The sequence below is a fragment of the Periophthalmus magnuspinnatus genome, chromosome 3 (genome assembly GCF_009829125.3).
Source record: "Periophthalmus magnuspinnatus isolate fPerMag1 chromosome 3, fPerMag1.2.pri, whole genome shotgun sequence".
NCBI lineage: Eukaryota > Metazoa > Chordata > Actinopteri > Gobiiformes > Gobiidae > Periophthalmus > Periophthalmus magnuspinnatus.
The window spans coordinates 19,820,235-19,842,890 of record NC_047128.1 but is presented as its reverse complement, the minus strand read 5'-3'; the positions used below and the strand labels follow the sequence as shown (position 1 = coordinate 19,842,890).

Here is a 22,656-nt window from a genome sequence, read left to right as displayed (position 1 = left end):
TTAGTCCTTGCTCGGTCCGGGTTTGGTCTGTATGAACATCAAGTAGAAAACAGCCTTACTGAGATGCAGACCTGTTGGTTGGGAATGTGCAGCTACATCAATGAATAGAAGTCCAAATCAAAAATAATAATAAAGATTTTGTAACTTGAAATAATCTGGCCTTTGGAGATGGGTAAAGCCATGGTAACAAAATGCATTTAATTACTGAAACTCTGCATGCATCTAAGCGTCTGACTGGTGTTGAACTACTATGTGGCGCCATCTTGTGGGTTTAGGCTGCATAGGTTTCCCCAGAAGTTAAAGTAAGGTTAATGTACACTTTATTGTCCCCATAGGAAAATTTGTCCTCTGTATTTGATCCATTCTTCAATGCCGCTGGGACAACACGTCCAGAGCAGTGGGGGGGCGGAGAACAAATCTTCAGATCTTACAGCCAGGTGAACTTTCTATTAGTATCTTTTTTAAAACTGTAAGAGTGCAGGTTATACACAGTTGTTAAAAGTAACCATTTTCTTGTTCTTGTCCCCATTTGTCCATTTGTTTTCTATTTCTGTTCATTTTTTTAAGCTGAAAATGTGTGTACTTTTAGTCAAGATTCCTGGTCCACACTAATACCTTTTATATTCAGTTGATGAACACACAAAAAGACAATTGGAGGTAAAATCACACTCTTTAATACTGTACATACAACCTCAGTCTCCACGGACCTGTCTGACCACTGCAAAAATAATATTTCCATGTAAAAACATTTGAATTTCAAATAGTTATCTTGTGAGTGATTTTCTGTCAAGTAAAACCATTTAATTTTGGCCTTTGAAATGTACTTTTATCAAAATAGCTGTCTTTGTGTATTCTGATAAACAATTTGTCAGAGTAATTCGATTTAGTTGTTGCAGCTCTAATTTCAAGTGCAATTTTACATAGAGCCTGTAGGAAAGTAAATCTAAACTAATTACCTTACTTAAATGCAGATACATTTGTAACTCAAATGATTTTAACTCAAAAATATCAGTCTTTGCAGTGTGATTCCTTTACAAACGAAGGGAGCAGCATATATCAGATAGTTGAACACAAGGTCCCACACAAGAATGGTCAATTTAGGAAAAGACATTTGAAATGGTGAGAATTCATATTATTAATTGAATGTTTCTCCCAGTAGTAAAATGATTCTTAAAATACTGCGTGGCAACTTTTATCAGTTAAAAGCTTAAAGACAGTACTGTTATATTATTTAAATGCTAAATCATTATACCCCATTCAAACATACGATCAGTGCATTAGACCTTCCCAATGATATCATAAAGAGCGAGTACATTTTGATGACGGTTGTAATGGAAAAAGTGAGTTAAAAGAACTTGATTTCAGAATGATAGCATAATTTGAGTTGTCTTAAATTGGTAAATCTACTAGAACCACTTTATGTGACTTGTTTCAAGGCATTTCTGGTGAAAATACTGCACTTGGCAAGTCAGTAAAATACAGTAAAAAAAACAAACAAAAAGAAAACTTAACTTTAGTGTCATAAAACTAGTAAAAACAACTCAGCCATATTCTGAATTAAAGTCATTCTAACTCAAAATAGTCTAGAATAAGGATATAATTAGCAGGGTTATGTAATGCTTAAAAATACTGGAATTTAGACTTAAATGAACCTCTACACATCGCATCAGGTCTGTGAAGTTGTAATGTACCGTTTTGTATCCTGCTTTGCAGATTACTGGAAAAGTGCCATGCAGGAACATGGATGACACAGGATTATGGGCTGAGCATTGAACAGGATTGTACTACTACCCGTAAGAAGGTTTTGTATAGAGCAGGGAGAGATTGCTGGATTACTCGAACATGCAAAAATGGAGTAAAACCTCTTCAGGCATGTTTGATTTTGTATAATACCCTCTCCTTAAACTGATATTTTTGGATATTTTCAAATTGACATTAGTGTTGAAGAATTATGCGACGCTAATTAGCATAACATAACTACTACTGTGGTGAATGCATTTCAAGTACAAAACTTATCCAAGGGAGTCCATAGACATCAATCAGCATTACTTAAACTACTGAATGAAGCAAATTATATCAGTTCTTACATATATTAGCTTAGTTTGCATGTCATCAAAATGCACACACTCTTTAAAATTTTCCCTTTCAATCCATTCTAAAAAAGCGAAACCAAAATTAAAACCAAGTCCCAGCGTTCTTAAGACTACTGGACAACATAGAGACTTAAAATGTTCCACAGACATTTTGATAAGAGCTTAGATGGGCGTTTCTGACAGCTTCAATGGTAGTGATATGCACTATACAGATGAGTGGGCTCTGATTTTGTCGCCCGCTGGGGTGGGGAGGAGGTGGGTTGGTGGGAGGGGTGGTTGTGGTTTGAGTTGTCGATGCTTCCTCTTGGAGAGCAGGTAACATTGGATGGGAAGGGGTGGGCTGAGGTGAGGTGGTTATGGTTATGGTCGCCCGTGCTCCCTCTTGGTGAGCAGGCAACACCGGATGGGGAGGGGTGGGTCATTGGCGGTTGCAGTGGGATTGGTCGTGGTTATGGTTGCCGGCGCTCCCTCTTGGTGAGCAGGTAACATTGGATGGTCCTCAGACGGTCTTTGGCAGGAGCAAACTCAGGCTGCAGTTTCAGTGTGGACTCATACCAGCGCATGGCCTTCTCAAACTCCTCCTGCACACGGGCAAAAGACAACCACATGTTATGTTTCTATTTCATCTACGTACCACCAGAGAGTGGTGCTGAGACCAAAAACACTCACAGAGTGCACAAATTATTACTTGGGGGCTTACCATAGCTATATAAACGTTGGCGAGGGTGAAGTGGTTGACCACAAAATGCGGGGCGATCTCCACGGCCATGCGAGCCACTGTCAGAGCGTCCTCCCACAGACGAGCATTCTGGAAGATGTTTGCCAGGCTGATCAGAGGCACATCCTGGGACACAAAGCAAGACACAGGCAAGCCAATCACATATGAGGAAATGTGTATTGAAACATTTAAACACTGTCCATTTAAACATTTAAATGGACAATAGCAGTGCATTATATTTTTCTTATACAACAGTAAATGGCTGGTAGATATTGGATGATGAAATAGGCTATAAGCCTGGAAGCATATGGAATGAGTACCTTCATGTGGTGAGGGGCGTAGTTGAGGGCTTGGCGCAGACAGTCTATAGCTCTTTTGCCTTGACCTTTGACCCTCCAGTACAGAGCAGCCATACTGGACAGCACCCATGATGTCTGGTTCTACACAGGGAAAGACATACAAAAGTTCAACAGCATTAGATGGGACACAAGGGATCTAACAATATCTGTTTATTTAATAATATCTGCTTATTTTGGGCATATGTAGGAAGACTAGGAACAACATAGTTCCTTTTAAAATACAATATAGATACATTTTAAAAGGCACCATGCTGTTCCTCATCTTCCTACATATGCCTAAAATAAACAGAAGTTATTATGGTATGATAAGTGTAAATAGTTAAGCCATTGTTAGTTGTTGTTCAAGACTATAGTAATACGTAGGATGCCGTTTAACAATTCTGGCTGTGTAACATTGTGATATTTATGTTTTTATAAATCTGTGGCACCTCACCTTCTCCAGGACTTTAGCGATGCGGGTGCCTACTTGCTCAAAGGACTGAGGGGGGAACTTATCTTTACCCAAGTTCTGCAGCACCTGTGCAGGCAGAGAACACAGTCAGGCAAAGACAGGCACCTTGTCAAAGAAACAGCACTTGATTCTTTTCATATTTTGCTTTCAGAGTTAAAAATTTTTTGTATTAAATAGATATAAAATTTCAATATCTTGAATAAGAAAACCACAAAAAGCTGAAAAGACTGTTGATTAAAATACAAAAAGAAACTTGAAGTGTAATCTTGCAAACAAAAGGTATAATGTTTCTACATTTAATTTCCAAGCCCATTTATTTTGTGCAATACTTGAACCTCACCAAAGACATTTGCTGGCACATTTTAACAATTCGGATGTCTAGCAAAAAGTATAAATACTACTGTTTATTATTTTAACCCACCCCTAAATTTCAAAATGTAAAAGAACAATGTTTCTAAAAGAAGTTCAAAAACCCTGAAAAAAAATAAAGTTGCATATTATTTATACTTTGCTGCTCATCAATATTCTCTGGGGATGTGATGCCAACTATAGGCCCTGCTCTGTCTGAAGCTCTGTTAAATTTTAATCTGATCTTTGTTTTAGCACAATCTGACCAGAAAGAACTGGCTAAATTGGAACTACAACAGGTGAGCTGATTTATGTTAAACAAGTCTCTCACACAAAGCCAAATACCTTCTCTATTTGTATATGAAGGCCATTTATATGAGCAAATACTAAGTTTAATATTAATAAGATTTTGCAGTTAGGGTACAAATGTTGAAAAGCTTCATATTTATAGTCAAGCAGCACTAGTAATTTGTAACATATTCAGTTAAAATCAACTTAATTTCCCCAAGTCATGAAATCTTAACGTGATAACATGTTTGGGTGAGTGCTAATTGATCTAACTGTTGGTTTCTCAGACTGAAGTGTGACAGTGAATGGGCTTTTGACAGTCAGTATGGAGCCTCACAGCTGCATTCACATGAGGAGAGGGGAGTGTGCTCTTCTCTCATGCTTCAGTCAGGAGACATGGGGGAAGTCTGTTATTACCAGATTTCTCAAGTGTGTTTTTTTTATTATTATTTTTTTTTACATTTCTGATGTTATGGGCTTGTTTTTGAAATGTTGTGGTTTGCAAGAGAGGAGTTTTAACTTGAAAACTACTATTGTGTGATTTAGGGTGCTCAAAAATAACAAAAATAAACTCACTAAAATATTGAAAGGATAAATGGATTTTACAGAATAGAACCAGTATACAGTACATCAATGCATCTTATGTGAATTTAGAGTGTTTTTTATTAATCTTAAAATCCACTGAGCTTGAAATGTTAGTTTTATGGCAATACTAGTCTAAATATATGACAGCAGCTTTGCCTACACAGCATGATGTGAAATATTTATATCAACTTTTCAAAAAACTGTGGGGCTGCAGGCATTGTGCTTATTTTGTCCTTTGTCCTTCATCCTTTGGACATATTTGTCTGGAGGGGTTGACTGGTAGATATCTTGATTTACATATTTGAACACAAAATCAGTATGATGAATGATCTTTTGAATGATTAACCATACTCAAACTGGCATCATGCACAGTTTCACACAGGAAACAGATTTTTTTAGCAATAAGATTTTGTACTGTACTGTATAATATAGCCAAACTTGATTATTAAAAAATAACTTAAAATTTCATACTAAACTATACAAAACATTATGGTTAAAACATGCATTTGATATAATTGTAAGTGATCATAAGCACCTCTCGTAGCTGGCTCTCCCCAGTGTAGTGAATAGCAGCTCGGTTGGCCACCCCTCCCAGGTGGTCCAGGGTGTGCATGCTAGCTGCCAGGTTAGCATTACACAGGGGCTCTGCAGCAGGCTCCTGAAGGGGGGTGGCAAAGTCTATGTGCTCAGTGATACTGTGGAGAAAGAAAATGAGATAGCAATTTAAAAAAACAAAAAAACAACTTGAAACGTGAGAATCAAAAGGACTTCAAGGTATACTATGTGACTTTTCTTGTGGAGGGTCGCTCTCTCTAGATATAATTTATTTATATATAGCCTGGTAGTGTCACCTACTTGTCTCCATGGAGGCAGACATTTATACTGCGGAACATTACAGGCAAAGCAAGAACATGAAGAAAGTGTGATGAAAAGTTACATAGGGCACCATTAACTGACATTTTGGGCAAAATATATATATATATTTATACAAAATCACGTGAAAGATTTTAAAAGCATGCTAAATCTACATACAATTTAATAGGTCACAGGACTCACTCTATATTCTTGGCCGACACAGCGAGCCAGGTGCTTGCTACAGTGGTGAGGTCCACTCTCCGGGTCCTCTGGCATTCCTCTGGGCCGGGCCAGCCCAGACTGTGGTAGTCCCTCCAGCGGCCTGCACAACACAGCCTCTATCAGTATCATTTCTGTTCCTGAGTGAAGCCACAGTTATATGTCAGCCTGTCAATCACTACATTTGTCAGGAAAACCACATAACTGGCCTAGTCCGATTTAAACCGTATATCTATGTAAACCTGGGAACTGCGATTGAGGTGTTGTAGTTTGAATCTCAAAGATCTCAATAACATATCTAGAGAAGTTGATACAAACTCGCTGCATGTAACAAAGCAGTCCAATTACATACTGGAGCAGGCCAGAAAAGGCGTTCAACTACATGGGGTAAGAAACAGTCAAATATAACACATGTGTTTGGATGTGTACTCAATTGTTTTATATCAGCACAATGATAAACTACAGCCCCTCCACCTGCTTATCTGGCTGGTGGAAAGCAAATAATTTGTGAGTAACGCATGGCTGAAAATCTATTGCTCAACGTAAATGAGATGTTGCTTATGCATGTCTGCCAAAAGTGTGGTTACATATGTGATACACGTTTTATAAGCAATTATAGCTAAAACGCTTTAGTACCAATGCTAAATTACTAGGCGCATCTGAACACGTTGTAGCCCCTCGTTCGCACCTATTTGGTTCTTTGACCTACATGTGATCTGCAGTGGTCTGAAACCACTATTTGGGTTATTTAATGTAAATTCTTTAATGTTTAATGGGTTTTCTGTGCATGTAAGCCTAGTGAGTGTAGTTTAGATAAAGAGTGCAGTCACCTGATGGTCCAGGAGAGGGGATGGTGGGCCCACTGATCTCTAAAACAGACTGTACAGGGAGAGTCTCTGAGGTGGGGCCCTCGTCAAAGCCTCCCACCACCTCTGACCCCTCGGCTTTGGCCTTCTTCACTCGCTTTACCTGGAAGGTGATCTGAAAGACAGCCATCACTCATAAGCACACACAAATGCCAGTCTAGATCCAGATTAGTCTTGAGGTGATTTGATTAGTTTAGGAGCAGAGTTTGCATGTGTCTGTAGGCGTCTTCATGAATTGGACACTTGCCAGGCCTCACCAGTCAAATGTTGTACCCAACACATAAACATCACATGATACGACAAACAAACATTTTACTTGTGCTTATACAGCTCAAGATCATTCTAAAGCTATTCACGTAAGGTTTATTTCTGTGTGAATATCAATACATTTTTTAAGGTTAAGGTACACTTAATGCACACATGCGGAAATTTGTACTCTGCATTTGACATGTCCTTTAGTGCCGCTGGGGCATATCTGATTTTCAATACTTTTTGACAAACATACAGTCTAGATAAATTTACAGTTGTCGACATGCAAAAAAAACGTGTGCATGTCGATAACTGCACTCACCCATTCTGCCCCCTCGTCGTCCTCGCAGTTCCCAAAGCATGGTCCCCCCGAGGCCCTGGAGCCCACCACCTTCTCGTTCTTCAGGACCCGAATGCCTCGCAGGTCGCTCCGTTTACCGCCCACGTCCAGAGCTCCCTCGAAGGCCCCCATCAGCTCCTCCTTCAGCTGCCACTCCTCCTCACCCTCCGAGACACCTCCCATCGGTACCGCCCCTAGTCCAGGGGAGGGCTGCTGCTGCGGGGGCCCTACCTCCTCGGAGCCATTACTGTCCATGATGACTTCTAAACATTAACAAAAGGATGACAGTTAAAGGAAACTAGTCAACCATGCATTAGGTAACCAAATAACAAAAATTATTAAGTGTATAAATGCAATTTAGAGAGGGGGTATTATGCAAACTTTTTGGAGCGGTCTACCATGTTAGAATGTTTTTCCCTCATCAACTGGCTCGTCTTGACGTGGAAGAGCAGAAGCTCTACTCAAAGCTCCTCCCGTGTGAATGAGCTCCTCCTCATCTCTAAGAGAGCACCCAACCACCCTGCAGAGGAAACTCATTTCGGCCACTTGTATCCACAATCTTGTCACTTCACTCATTACCCAAAGCTCATGACCGTAAGTGAGTGTAGGAACTTAGATTGACCGTGAGTTTTGCTTTTCCATTCAGCTCCTTCTTTACCACAACAGTCGGATACAGCAACAGTATCACTGCAGACGGTCCCTGTGAGGGGTACTAGACAGTCCACCAACTGGGGACTCCCTGGTTCTACTAAGGGATTTCAAGGCAATGACAGTGACACCTGGCAAGGGATGATTGGGAAGAACGGCCTCCCTTATCTGACCCCAAGCGGTGTTTCACACCGCACAAGGGTGTCCATCAGTGCACGTGTCACTGGGACACCCTAAGCTCCGGCCTACGATGATTGAGCTTTTTTGTTATGTTATCTGACCTTCGGCTGCGTGTCTTGGACACTCGGGTGAAGAGAGGGGCAGAGCTGTCAACTGATCACCACCTGGCGGTGAGTTGGATCTGATGGCTGGGAAGGAAGCTGGATAGACCTGGCAGACCCAAGCATGTCATAAGGTTCTGGGTTAGGAACGTCTGGTGGAGCCTTCTGTCAGCAGGGTCTTCAACTTACACCTCTGAGAGAGCTTCTCCCAGATCCTGGGGAGGCTGGAGACAAGGAGTCCGAGTGGACCATGTTGTCCACCTCTACTGTCGATGCGGCCACTCTTAGCTATTCTGGGTTGGTCTCTCTGCTTAAGAAGGGTGTATTCCAAGTACAGAGGAATGTGTCCTCAGCCTCTCCGGTAAGGTCTATTCCAGGACCTGCAAAATGCAATGGGGCGGTTTGCAGCCAAGTGTGAAGCGACTGGGATGAAAATCAGCTCCTTTAAATCGATAGGGATGCACCAATACCGAAACCAATATTGGTCCAATACCAGGTGCCAGTGCTCATACTCGATACCAAGAGCCGTTACCACTGTAAATGCCAGTGTCTTAATTTGATGCTCAGTGCTCGCCTCTCAGCTGAGCAGTGCACACCGAGCAGAGAGGAGGTGACCATAAAGAGTGTACATTAACTGTTCTGCACATTAAGCTCAGCTTTAGTCCCCAGTCAGTGCACTTTAATCGCATGTGACTGGCACATAAACTATGTAAATATTTAGGACTATGTAGGATGTGCCTAAGTGGTGCTGGCGATTCTTTGCTTGTGCATGCATTGGGTCTTGTTGTAGTTAAGTGCAATACTCCCTCTTTAAAAAGGTTTTCATGGTTTTTAGAGCATTTAAATAAATTGGGTTAAACATTCAACCTTATGATTATTTGTTTGAGATTAACAAACTTGTCATATCAAAACTATGCAGGATGTCTTTGGGATTGAATTATGACACTACTAGCTATAGATAAAAAATGTTAACTGCATTTTGTTTTAGTTTACAGAGAAGACTTTGACAATAAAGTACAGCATTTTATCCACTTCTCAAATGAACAATGTTATAACTGTTTAGGACCTTGAGATGTAGACGTACTTTCAAAGAGCAGAGAGTCTTCCAGGTCAGCGGCCGTCTGTGTGTCCAGTCTCTCCTCACTGGACTCCCACTCCTCCAGGTGAATGCCCAGGTCCTCCTCTGCCAGGCACACCCCTCCCTCTGTAAGAGACCATCAACAAAATCAACATGACATTTCTGTTCATAACAATAATATATTTAAAGTGAATATGATATAAATGATTTAAAATTTGTGTTTTTGACTTATTTTAAAATGTGGAATAAAATCCTAATTTCTTATGTAAAGGGTAAAAAGGTTCACTATGTAATTTTTCTGGTGGAAGTTGCTTTCCATGGAGATAGTAAAAACCCAAAGTAAAGTCTGTCAACTGGACAAAAAGTTGTTGATGTGAAGACGCTTCACTGCTGATCCAAGCTGCTTCTTCAATTCTGGTCAGATTGCTAGTGGACACTAGCTTATATCTATATCTATCTGAGGGGAGGAGCTCACTAGACAAACTGGAAACGGCTATTGTTTACAGTTTCTGTATGTAGGCTCTGTCTATCTGATGTACACATGTGCACTGTGCCTGAGTCATACTTAGCATATTCATACAGCTCTTAATGGGTGCTTTCACACCTATTAGCATCTTGGCTAGCTCGATTGTTCTCTTTGTTTGCTTTGGGTCTGAGGATGGAGTTATAGTGGAAAGATGATGTCTCAGGCCCCCATTCCTGTTCAAGAAAGAATTGTCTTTCCTAACAAAAATTGCTTCTTTAACTCCCCGCTCAAACCATTTCTTTTGTCTGGCTAAGATCTGTATCTCTCCATCTTCTACGGCTTTGAGATGGAAATGTACGGCAGACTGGGGTCCTGAGGAGCTCTTGTGACGGTGTTGGGAGTCACTCATGGAGTGGTTGTTTAGTTTCTCCAATGTAATGCTGACTGCACTCTTCACTACACTGAACGGAATCAACCACATTGTTTTGTTTATGGCTCAGGGTTTTGTCCTTTGGGTGAACTAGTTTATGTTTTAAAGTGTTTGTAGGTTTGAACTAGACTGGAATTTCATATTGTCTGAAAGTTCTCTGAAGCTTTTCAGACCAGCAGTGTAAAGAATAGTTACACTTGTTCTTCTAGGTTCAGATTCCCTGTTGTCCTGGTTTTAGCTCTCTTAAATCTACTGAAGTCCCATTTTGGATATCCACAAGCCCAGAGGGCTTTCTCCATGTGTTGTTTCCCCTTCACTTGTCCCTCTGTGCGTGTGTGTGTTGTAGTGTATAGATAACTCTGAGCTTGTGCTGCAATGGATGGTGTGACTCAAACAGCAGATATTGGTCAGTGTGTGTGGGTTTCCTGGACTCCTCGGTCCTCTCCCATAGTTACTGCACAATTTAAGAAGGACAGTTTTTTTCTCCTTGGTCTCTTCCCATGTGAACTTGATGTTTGGATCTACAGCATCAATATGTGTGGTAAAGGGTTCCAGATCTTAAATTTGATTTTAGTCCATTTGTCATCCACATATCGATACCAATGCGTGGGAGTGCCTGGAAATGAGGCCCATGCATCCTGTTCAAATTGTTCCATATATAAGTTACCGTAGTCATAATAAGAGAGACCGGTGAGCCCATGGCACAGCTGTGGATTTGCCTGTAGAAGTTCCCTCTAAACTGGAAATATGTGGTATTTAAACATGGAGATGTCACTGGTTTGTCTAGAATGTTCTTGCATTAAACTTATTCATCTCCATGGGGACATGCAGTGTACACCAGATCAAGTTACAGGTCAGATCTGTGGAGGGGCATCCCCACTCAGTTAGAAGGCTTTTACAGACAGGTAATGCCATATTGTGGAACATTACAGACAACGAATCGTGCACCTGAAGTAATTTTACATATCATGTTTCCTGAAAGAATAACTTTCAAAAAATCTAAACTTGTAATACTAAATACTGTGTAGTGTAAATATGATGAGATGAGAACCACCCATTCCATTTGAGAATAGAACGGGTGTCTTGAGTGTACAGCTGTATCTTAGTTGTGTAGTGCTGGTGAGACACAGGGCACTTTCAGAATATTACAGTAATATTTAGCTATGAGGAGAAAAATAGACTAAGCTAAAATTGGTCACTACTATTTTTTCCTATATGAATTATTGAGGGGCAACATTTCTCCACTTCATCGCATTTTTATTTCTGAGAGAAATAAATAGAAAGCCCTCACCAGCACATGGCTTTGGAAACACTACACACTGTTCAGAAGCTTTTGAGAAAAGTAAGCCGTATAAAGTAAGGTATATCAACAGCTGCAGTGTATTTCGGCATATAAATGTATAGAGTTATGCTAAGTATTTTTTTTTTTATATATGAAATCTATGGAATATAGTTTTGTTAAAGTGAAGTTGCGGGTCCATGTTACATTTTATGATATCATTGGGAGTTTGACTTTGACAATGGTTTAAAGTATGAGGAAATGCTGCTGCTGGTCCCTGCAATTTTGAAGACAGTGATAAGGATACTATAGGTAATCTATCTCCAGATATTAGGCTTAGTTCATGGTCACAAGTACCATGTTTGCATCACACATTCCCATACAGCCCAGGACTGTACTCAGCCATCAACCTGCATGAGGTAATTTAACGCTAAGTATTTTCCATCTTCTTTTAATCAAGGAGAACTTAAATAACCTGCTATATTTTATTACAATTGCTGAATAGGTTAAAGTTAAGGATTCGACCGCTCTCCCCCTGAGTAGTGCTACAAGTACTCACGTGAGCATGACTGGCGGTGTGACAGGTTGTAGAGGAAAGGGTAGAACTGCAGACAGCGCAGCAGAGGCAGACTGGACACGCATTGTCCACAGGAGGAGAAGGAGGAAAGTGACGAGCCTGAGGAGGAGCCAGAGAGGGCCATGTCCAGGGCTGAGCGGAACAGGTCCAGAGCCCCGGTGATGTTACCCTGGGCAACATGCACCACCACCATGCTCAGGAGGGAGTGGGGCTGTTACACAAAACACAAGTTAACTTGCTTTATTGGGATGAACCTCAGATGCACCTTTATAAAATACAGTGACAGTAAAATACAAAGCATTTCAAACATTAGAAATAATATTAATTTGTGTAATGTATTTTATTTTATTTTTTTTAAGCATTTTAAAGTGCTAAAGGTTTATAAGGGCATATATCTCCAGTAGGTACAGGCATTAGAAATCTATGAATGTGTAAAAATTCAGTTTAAAGAGGGCGCATTATGCGAAATTGACTTTTTGTATGATAAGACTAATCTTGCAATCATTCCCGGGCACTATTCAAATCTCCTTTATGGTTAGAACTGGTAGAACAGGCCTGTAAAAAGTCGTTCACAAGCCTAACTTCAAAAATGATAGTGAAACTAATCAAACATTTTAATATGTTGTTGACAGTGAAAATAGCATTTTCAATTCAATTAATACCCAATAGAAGTGTTGTTGTAGATGTTACCAGAATGTCCTCTGCTAAAAAGGTTCAACTATAATAATGATATTTCAAACCACAAAATACCACTATATCAAATAATTACATCTTCCCCAGCTCCCCCATGTCCCAGGACCAGATTGACCCTTACCTCAGAGGCATTGAGAGACAGAGACTGCTCCAGAAGTGCATGTGCATTGGAGGTGAGTCCATGGTGCAGCAGCAGGTTAGCTGCATTGGCTAAGCCCAGGGAGCGGTGAGCTGGGGGGGCAGAGCTAAGCACCTTCCTCAGGCACTGAAGGGCTCTGCTGCCATTACCTTTAGCACGCCAAAACAGAGCTGCCTCGTTCAGAAGCAGCCAGCGCGGGACTGAGGACTGGGGACAAAATGGAGAAGATGAGTTGTGAAGTGAGTGTGAAGTGTTGCCCTCCCCTAGTGTAAACCAAACTACCAAAAAGTTTGGACACACTTTTTCATTTACTTTTCTTCTTTATTTCTATGATTATTTACACTGTAGCTTCTCACTCAAGGAATCAAAACTGATTTGACACGTATGGAATATAGCAAAAAAATCACTCAAAACTTGTTTTAGATCAAACAATTATAAATTAAAAATGGCCACCCTTCGCTTTGAACTCTGGTTTGGCATTCCTTCACCCTGACAAGGCACAACTGTAGAGTGAAAACCATTTCAGGAGATCAAGCAGCTCATTGAGAGAAGGCCAAGCACTGCCAACAAAGCAAAGAGTGGGTACTTTGAGGATATGAGGAAAAAAAATATCCAAAATTAGTTATTTTTAAACTTTTTTTCTTTGCTACAGAATTCCATATATCTTGCTTCATTTGATGTCTTCAGTATGTATATAAAATGTAGAAAGTAGTAAACGAAGAAAAAAAAAACACTGAATGTGGTGGTGTGCCCAAACCTTTGACTGGTAGTGTATGCTTTTTTATTTATTTTATTTCTGCAACTTTATGTTTAGTATTATACTTTTGTAAAATTGTACTAATTTCAGACATTCTGAAATTCCTATGTATAAATGCCAAAAAAAAGTATAATAGTGTGTTGGGTAAAAGAAATCAAACTGAAATAATACTTTTACTTCTTTCAAAGTTTGGGCGATTCTGTTGCCGACCTGGTCCAGAGTCCACCCCTCACTGCGCAACTGCAATATCTGCAAGTAACAAGAGGAAATTCACAAACATTTACATTTAAGAGTTAAGTGTGACAGACATGCCAAAAAGTAAGAAATTAGGAAGGAGGCAAATACTTTTTCACATCACTGTAAAATATAAAATATTATGACAACCCTACTGTGTGAATCTGACCAGCATATTACCTGTGCAGCGTAAGGATCTGGCTGCTGGTTCCCATCCAGGGGCCAGTCCAGAGAGGCAGGGAGGGCAGTGGGGTACGGCTGGAACACAGGGCCACAGTCTGGGACAGCAGAGCTCTGAGGGGGGCTGCCTTCATATAGTACACTCGCCACAGGGCTACGGGAAGCACCACAGAAACAATTAGTTTCAATGAAGATGTTTATAATGTGGTAGGAATTTAGGGGTGGTACCTGAGGCCATATGTTTCAGGAGGAATGTAAAATGTGGGCAGTTCTCCAGCAGGGGGCACACTTGGGTATTTAGAGGCACAGTCTGATCTCTGGGGCCACAGCGTTTTATGACTGTCCTGCTTGAAAAAACAAAAACAAAAAAAAAACATTAACATCTAAATATTAGGGTTGGGCATTTTCTTTACCAATTTCGCTCAGTCAAATATAAAATATAAAATATATAACTCAAATATAAAAAGTATGCATTCTAATGGGACTGTCCTGTGTACCTGTGCATCAGGATGGCTGCCCCATAGTGCGGCTGCTGGGTCTTGTTCTTTGGTGACAGAGCGGTGTAACCATGGAGATGGAGAGCTCTGGTTTGAGGCGTGGTCAGACACTAGGGCCACACTGGAGGCCACAGATACCTCCTCCCCAAACTGAAAAAAACACAACAGCACACCCACGTCTGTACTAAATATATTGCTTTGTTTTGAAGCACACTTCAAAACAAGTGCCTGAAGAAAATAATATTTGATCAATTATAATAATTCTTAGAGTAAAATAGCAGACTAGATATTCCACTATAGGTGCAAAGTCTACTCACAAATACTAAAATGTGCAAGGGGCTTTGTTACAGTCATGCAGGACTATACACTAAGATTTACATTTCACTAGAGTTGATGTTATCATCTCTAGTTTAGCTATAATCTGGTGGAGACATCTATTTTACTGAGCTCAATGTCTCTCTGCATTGTCCCTTTAAATAAAGACTATCATATTTTCCGAACTATAATTCGCATTTTTGGGGAAAATTAATTTTACAAAATCCGAGACCAAAAACAGACTTTTTATCTTTAAAGGTAAGTTATAATAATAACAATAAAATAGAGAACAATAGGCTGAATAGCAGTACAGCACACTAACGTAACAAACTGCAATAGCAAATTGAATATGTGTCTGGTACGTTAGCGTAAGATATTAACAGTTAATCAGATAACTAAAGCATAAAAAACAAGCTAACAAGTTTACTCTCAATCTCACTCCAAATCATTAAATCCATTGAATTCTTCATCCTCTGTGTTGCTTCTGAACAACTCCGCCAACTCCAGCGTTACATGAAGTGCTACTTCAGTGGCTGTCATCAGACTCAGCAGAATACGATCTTTTAGGAAGCATTTTTGTTCAGTCTTTCTCTGATGTTTTTTAAATTTCACATTTTCAATGGTACAGTACTAGTAGATACAGGTACACAAGCCTAAAGTGCCCTTGTGCGGTTGTCAGTGTGACTATAACATAGATATGAAATTATATATTTTAATAATTTCACATATAAGTCACATCTGAGTATAATCAAACAAATAACTTTTTACTTCAACTGGAGTATAGTTACTTCTGTTACAAACAGCACTATCATCACAGGGTGGAAAAAGACTCACTTGTACATAGTGCACGTGTTCAAATAAGTCTCCTCTGTGGTAGCGCACAGGCAGGTCAAATGGACAATGGAGGCTGCGCTGCTGCTGGCCCAGACGACACATCTGATGGTTTCCTGGACATACACAATATATTAAATACACTTGTGTGTACTCATTTCAAGTTAAGTGTCCATATGGTAGTTTAAAAAAACTGTATATATAATATTTTTGGACCTTCAGACTTCAGGTTAAACTACGTGAGTGTCCTCTTACCGAGTTGGGCTTCCTTTGCCATCTGAGTCTCGTGGATAATATTCCTCAGGATCTGTTCTTCCTGCAGGAGTTTGTGCTTGTCTAACGCCTCTTGCTGGCGAAGATAATGGTCGTGCTGCTTCTGGTATTCTTTCAATTCATTTAGTGTTCGTTGCAGTGATCTATTAACACATAAAGACATGTAATGATTCAAATCCAAAATGCCCATAATCCTCTAAGTGCATTTACTGAAATTCAATAATGAAAATGAACTTTGTGTGAGTGTGTGTACACACTCACACACACATACATTATGTTCTCATAGCCGATTATCCCTTGTTGTGTCTTTACACTCTAGCTATATGCATTTTCTCCAATACAAAAAAATGAAATGAGAAATTTAGTCCAGTTGCAAAGTGGGCTCTGCTTAAGTTGAATTTTTTTTTACATTGTTTGTAAGTAGAAGTAGTATTAGTGTGTATGGAATAGTACCGGTGCTGAGCCTCTAGGCGCTGCTCTAGCTTCTGCTGACAGAGCACTGCATGCTTCCTCCTGATGCCAGGCTCAAAGTCGGGCAGGGTCTGCAGGGCCTGCTCATAGCACAGGACTGAGTGGTTATACTCCCCCAGCATCTGAGACAGGAAAGGGTAAGAGTATACAATCAGAAATCACAACTCAAACACAAGAAGAGTTAGTGTGTTTACTCTTGTTCTACCTCATATATACATTAATTTATGTAGAAAAAAAAAATAATAATAATAATAATTAATTAATTTACACATAATTAATTAATGTAGAAAATCTATAGTGTTTCCCAACCAAAGGTATGGGGACCAATATAATTAATTTTTTTTTTATAATTCGCACTATATTCCTTATTTGATTTATTACAGAGTAGGTAGAGATAGAAGAAAAAAAATTGTCATTGTAGTTTTCTCCCTTAATAGCATGGGCCATCACAATATATCAAATTGCAAGTCTCTTTGCTTAGATTTATTGTTATGGTGCAGTAACAGCTAAAATAACAGAAGGAATGACATATACAATGATCCTTTGCTCTGTTTCTACAAGAAACAAGAAGAAATAACTTATTAAGTAAGAAATCTCTGAATTCTTTAGATTATGACAGAACCAAAGGGTTCTCAAGGCATTTTAAAAGGAAAACTTCACAATTTTCCCTCCACAAAATATCGCAATAAATATCATACCGTGAGATGCATATTGTGAAAATATCATAATATTTGGATATTGCTATTGTTATCTAAACCCCCTCCATGGGATCATGTACCAAACCTGCTGAACCTGCAGGTAAGACTTTTAAAAGCATGCTCCAAAATGCAGGGAAATTTTGGATTAGTTTAGTAGCATTTCCTCATGCATGCTGTTGAATTAACTGAATGATGATTTAAAAGACAAAAAATATATATCTGATCATAATCTTATTCCAATTAGTAATTTTTGATTGTAGGGCTAAACAGTGTGTGAGACAGTGAGGGACTGACAGCATAGATGTTGCCCAGCGTGTAGTGGCTGGTGAAGAGGTCAGAGGTCAGGTCAAGCGCAGCATGTGCTAGAATGGCTGCATCTGCAGAGTAGTGGGCACGGTGCAGGATGTTAGCCATATTCACCAGAGCTACATCCTTGTGCTGTCTGCAGAGAGCAAACAGAGAGGCAAGTAAACATTACTGGGGACAGGCATGGAAAAAGGTTAGAACACTTTTCACAGAGACAATTCAACAACAAGGAAGGGAATTGAGACTAGGTTCTGCTTGAGAACCTAATCCATCAGAATCTACAAAAGGGTCTGCACCTGATTTTAGTTTACTTTTGTCAAGATAGATGCTCTTTACATCATACATTGTAGTGCAAAAGTGGCTAAAAAATAAAATAAAATAAATAAAGACATATAATCTATTCAAATTCTTTAGAATGTTCTCATACAGATACAGAACACAGAAGCTACTGACAGGGTCACTGTTTTCATCCAAATACCTTAATTCCTCCCACAACCACATTGTAAATAGAGCTGTTAACTTGGGCAAGACCTGGGGAACTAAAGTGGAGAGTGAGGGGAGAGGAAGAGCTGGATCTGGAGATATGAGGAACAGTGTGATTGGTCATATAGGTATCCACACTTTAAACTCTGTCCTTGCAGCCTGGTGTTTGTAATCAGACCTGGCTTTAATCAATAAAATCTTGAGTGATGTCACATAGTACTTGAATTTGCAGTTGGCACTGTAGGTAGCCCATACTCAGTTTTTGACCACAAATCTGCAAAGTTGCCTAGTTTGAGCTAAAATTGCCTTAAAAACAGGACTAGTAAATTGTATTGGAATAGTAGATTAAGAATACTATTAAAGCACCATATACACAGTATCGAGGCAGAAAAAAGTAGATTTGGTGTTACACCTCCTTTGAATCGAGTATCTATTTTAATGATATATTCATCTTTTTTTTTTGTTTTACACTCAAATACAAGGTTTTGAGTGACCAATACACAGCCTGCAGAGAGGGTTTACCTGGGAGAGAAATGCAGAGCTCGCACCACACAGTCAACTGCCTTCTGAGGCTCATTCTTTATCCTCCAGAAGAATGACGCCATGTTGTAGAGCACCCACGAGGACGAGTTCTGCAACACACACACTTCACTCACACATGGCTAACCTAACAGCTCTAAAATCTCTTGGATTCTTTACATAATCAGGCCCTGAAATTCTCGATAAAAAGCCAAGGCGTTACCGTCATTGCCAAGTTTTGGAAAAATATAAAATACTAAGTTAAGGTCTGTGTCTAGAGGCGACTGGAATGTTCCTAAAAGAAAGTCTGCCCTCTCTCAATCAGCCTTTTCCTATAAAGCCATCAAGGAATGGAATGGGCTTCCAGACAGTCTAAAGAACATGACTGATTTTTACAGCTTTTCACGGGCCGTCAAAAATTGGACTCTGGAGCACCAAACATGCTCACACTAACAATACTAGATGGTTATTTTGCCATCAGATGTTACTCTTGTGGGTATCACCTGATGGCCCCCAGATTACCAGACCAGTACTGTTACAACATTACATTGCACATTGCACTTTTAACTTACAATATACAAACATACAATAAAATAAATATTTATAAAATTGTTTTGTGTGTTGTCTCCCTTTCCCAGGACTACAGATGGAAATTAGCTATGAGCTACAATCTGGTACAAACATACCTGCCACTGTGCTTAATGTAGTTGTACACTGTCCTAATAAACCAATAAATTAAATGAAATGAAATGGAGAAACAGCTAAAGGGACATGAGACTGGAACCAGGACACTGGATATTATTTGAATGGGGTGGGTAGAAGACAGTTTTTATAAGGTTATTCCGGAGGTGGCTGGACTTACCCTCTGCAGTGCAAGATGAATGCGATGGCCCACCTCATTTATACTGTGGCCCAACTTTTTCGATAAAGAGTGAAAAATTGGGTCATCTTTAGAAAGCAGAGGCGAGGTGAGGTTAGCCCGCTCCTGCACACCCTGGAGTGAGAGAAAAACAGCAGGTTTAATAATAAAGTATACAAACATAATGCAATGAAAATTCAGAAATCAGAAAGGTTATCGGGCCAATTGGTGCCTTCCTGCTATGTACTGACCCGGAGGTGCTGGAACGCGTGGATACTGTAGGGAAGCTCAAAAACTTTGGTGCAGTCTGGAGTTTGCAGGTCTGGAGGTAGAGCTGAGCGTGAGTCCACATAATCTTCAGGACTGAAAGCAGAGATGATAGAAGAGTTTGAATTAAAGAATAAAGTTGATTTATGTAATGACCAGTCAGTAATGTTGTCACAATATAAATCCAATATAATATAAATAGTTTTGATAGTAGTTTTATTATCAATCAGTATTTGATTTTCAACACTACTTCAACCCTGCTGCAAATAATCCGTAATTAAATAGTACTAGTAAAAATCATATACAGTGCTGTTGAAATGTGTATCCCATGATGACAGATACACATTTCAACAGCACCTTGCCCAGAGCAGCAGATAGACAGAATGAGGCTGACCTTATGTGCTTGCTCTCCAGGGAGATGTAGGTCCCGTCGTACAGGTCCAGGTCTCCCAGAGGGACTTTGGCTAGGACACAGTCTGCATCCTCCTTGTAGTGTCTCTGCTCCAGCCCCGTGTCCCTGTCCTCATTCTCTTCAATGTGGATCTTCTGAGCAACCAGCTGCTTCTGAAACACAGCAACACAGACACACTGGTAAAATTTCATGTGGCAAGTTTAGGGTTAAAAAGTAGGCAGTGGTGTGTTTAGAATTATTGGAGATATTACAGTAGATCCTGCAGTGCAGTATCAGAAATGCAATGAATTACTTTCTGTTCAGAATGAATGTGCATTCATTGTGCCCCTCAAAACCTGGAGCAAATCCATTTTTCTAATTTACCTCCTTTTAAACAGCAGTCTAGCAAAATATTCCAAACACATTATATTAGGTCTATTAGCCCTATTTGCAGCTTTAATAAATGTAAAGAAATATTTTTTAAATGTTTTTGAATGCACACATTTTTCGCTTAAGTTAATTTTCACTTTGGTGCCTTCACACCTCAGCTCCTGTTGCCACAGTTGCCACATCCACCTACACCCTTTAACCACAGCCAAAGTAAAACATTCACACATGCAAAGTAAACAAAGTGTGTTGATCAAGGGTTCAATGGAATTATGGTAGCAGGGAGACTGACACAGACTCAGCATGGCTTACCTCTAGTTTTTTGAGGTAGTTGACTCGGGCCTCTTGTCTCATGAAGATCACCACATCATGAGGATGCTTAAGGTTTAATGGAGAATCCACCTGGAAGAACAGGGCAAAATGTCACTTGAACTAACAAACAATGTTGTTGTTTTTTGGTAGAATGCAAAGAGTCAATCATTCAACAGCCATGGCCAATATAATTCTGTTAAGGAAGAACTATAGGAGAAATATAACATTACTAAAGCTTTTTAATAATGCTCTGTAGGAAGTGGTGGGGTCATCACCAGCTTGTCCAGACACTCAGTCGCTTTACAGTTTTGTGCATTATTTATTCATTTCATACTTGGTGGTGGTAAGCTACTATTGCAGCCACATCTGCCCTGGGATAGATTGACAGAAGCAAGACACCTTATATTCCCACAGGTCTCCCATCCACCTTAATTCAGTTATGCTGACAAGGAGAAAGTTGTACTTTGTGCCAGACTCAGGTGGGTCACCCAGTACTTAAAGCAACATAACTATTTGTTTGAATGTTTATTTATTTATATAACCTTTGTGCCACATTTCCATCTATGTATTTTAACTCTATATCACTGGGTCTGGTAACGACGCAACCCATTTCATCTCATTTACCAATGCGGCAACAGTTCGCATGTCGACTGATAACATCTTCCCATATAACACGATAATATTATTTGTATTAGGCTCAGTCACCATAGCTAACAGACACAGTACAGTACAGTAAAAGATCGGCTTCATTGTGTCGTTAATTGCAACTTGACACGCACTTTCTTCACACGACCCACCACGACACTTGACAGACTGAACCACAAAACCGCATTTACAGATTACAGGGTTGTTGGTTTTGGTTAGCAGCACTAATCGGGTAGCGCCAAATGCTACCGTTGGGGCTAGCTGTCATACCTGCTGCTGGATCTTGCCGTCCTCCGTGACCACCCAGTGAGTCGTGGCCCGGGCGGAGTCCACGGCCAGGGCCCACACGACCAGAAGGAGTCCCCATCGCAGCGGTGATTTGGGGTTAGAGGCGGTAGAACAGGGCACAGAGTCAGGAGAGGTTTTCCTGAGCTCCGCCGCCATCTTTGTTTTAGTATTGCTGTAAACGTCACCCGCGACCTCCGGACGCACGAGGGCGCTACAAGCAGGTCATATGAAATAAATTGAAATAAAATAGGATGTGAAATTAAATAAAACACAATATGAAAAAATAAAAAATAAAAAAATAAAATAAATAAATAAATAAAGTGCAGCCTACCCTTATAAGACAATTATAATAACAAATTTCTTACGTATGTTGTTGTATAGCCTATGTTTATGTGATTGTATTATTGCTGTGATGTACAGTTCTGAACAAATCTAGATGGATAACTTGACCTACCTCCAGAGGAATGGTATGGACCTACCCAGTGTAACATTAATAACCCTTGCATTACTCTTAACAAAATCTGCATTTAATGGGCTATTGATTACCTGTTTAGGTACCTAAAAACAAATATTTTTGCACAGCAGGCCATCTCTAAAGAACCCATCTCATTTCTCTCACCTGGAAAGAGAGGAAAGTCTTCTTTGTGATAGGATGCCAGTTAAGTCAGATCTGTGGAGAGGCAAGCCTGCTCAAAGTAAGAATTCATGTTGTTCAATGTATTTTGGGGCAATGGAAATATCTGTACATGAATAAAAGCAGGCTGTAGGCTATGTTTAATGTCATATTGTGGAACAGTTCAGGCAAAGCAATTACATGTCCATAGATACAATCAAGTTACGTGGTGTACCTTTAAGCTTATTTTCATGTATTGAAAATGCACTCATAAAGTTACGTCCAAAGAATGTAGTGTGCATAGAGAGACATGCTGACTGATTTATGTAATTTAGTCATTTAATCACCATATATTTAATCGTATAGTA

The 22,656-nt window shown here is 39.8% G+C and overlaps 1 protein-coding gene across 4 annotated transcripts; it reads right to left on the bottom strand.

The window, feature by feature from the left end:
• Positions 1 to 653: 653 nt before the first annotated feature.
• Positions 654 to 21,850, bottom strand: ttc17 (tetratricopeptide repeat domain 17). Of its 4 annotated transcripts, none has more exons than XM_055228938.1 (25): positions 21,658 to 21,850; positions 20,743 to 20,832; positions 20,047 to 20,216; positions 19,637 to 19,748; positions 19,389 to 19,520; positions 18,530 to 18,639; positions 17,513 to 17,660; positions 16,503 to 16,642; positions 16,032 to 16,192; positions 15,780 to 15,892; positions 14,631 to 14,780; positions 14,362 to 14,480; positions 14,134 to 14,287; positions 13,891 to 13,968; positions 12,945 to 13,169; positions 12,113 to 12,341; positions 9,385 to 9,504; positions 7,354 to 7,634; positions 6,747 to 6,897; positions 5,899 to 6,019; positions 5,378 to 5,537; positions 3,604 to 3,687; positions 3,132 to 3,251; positions 2,794 to 2,937; positions 654 to 2,674 (listed from the first exon to the last, which is right to left on the bottom strand). In XM_055228938.1, the coding sequence occupies exons 1-25, from the start codon at positions 21,829 to 21,831 to the stop codon at positions 2,543 to 2,545; spliced, it is 3,618 nt and encodes a 1,205-aa protein (XP_055084913.1). In that variant the 5' UTR covers positions 21,832 to 21,850; the 3' UTR covers positions 654 to 2,542. The 4 variants fall into 4 exon arrangements, with proteins under 4 accessions (XP_055084913.1, XP_055084926.1, XP_055084919.1 ...); XM_055228951.1 differs by having other exon boundaries at positions 13,897 to 13,968; XM_055228944.1 differs by having other exon boundaries at positions 1,530 to 2,674; positions 14,362 to 14,477.
• Positions 21,851 to 22,656: the final 806 nt, after the last annotated feature.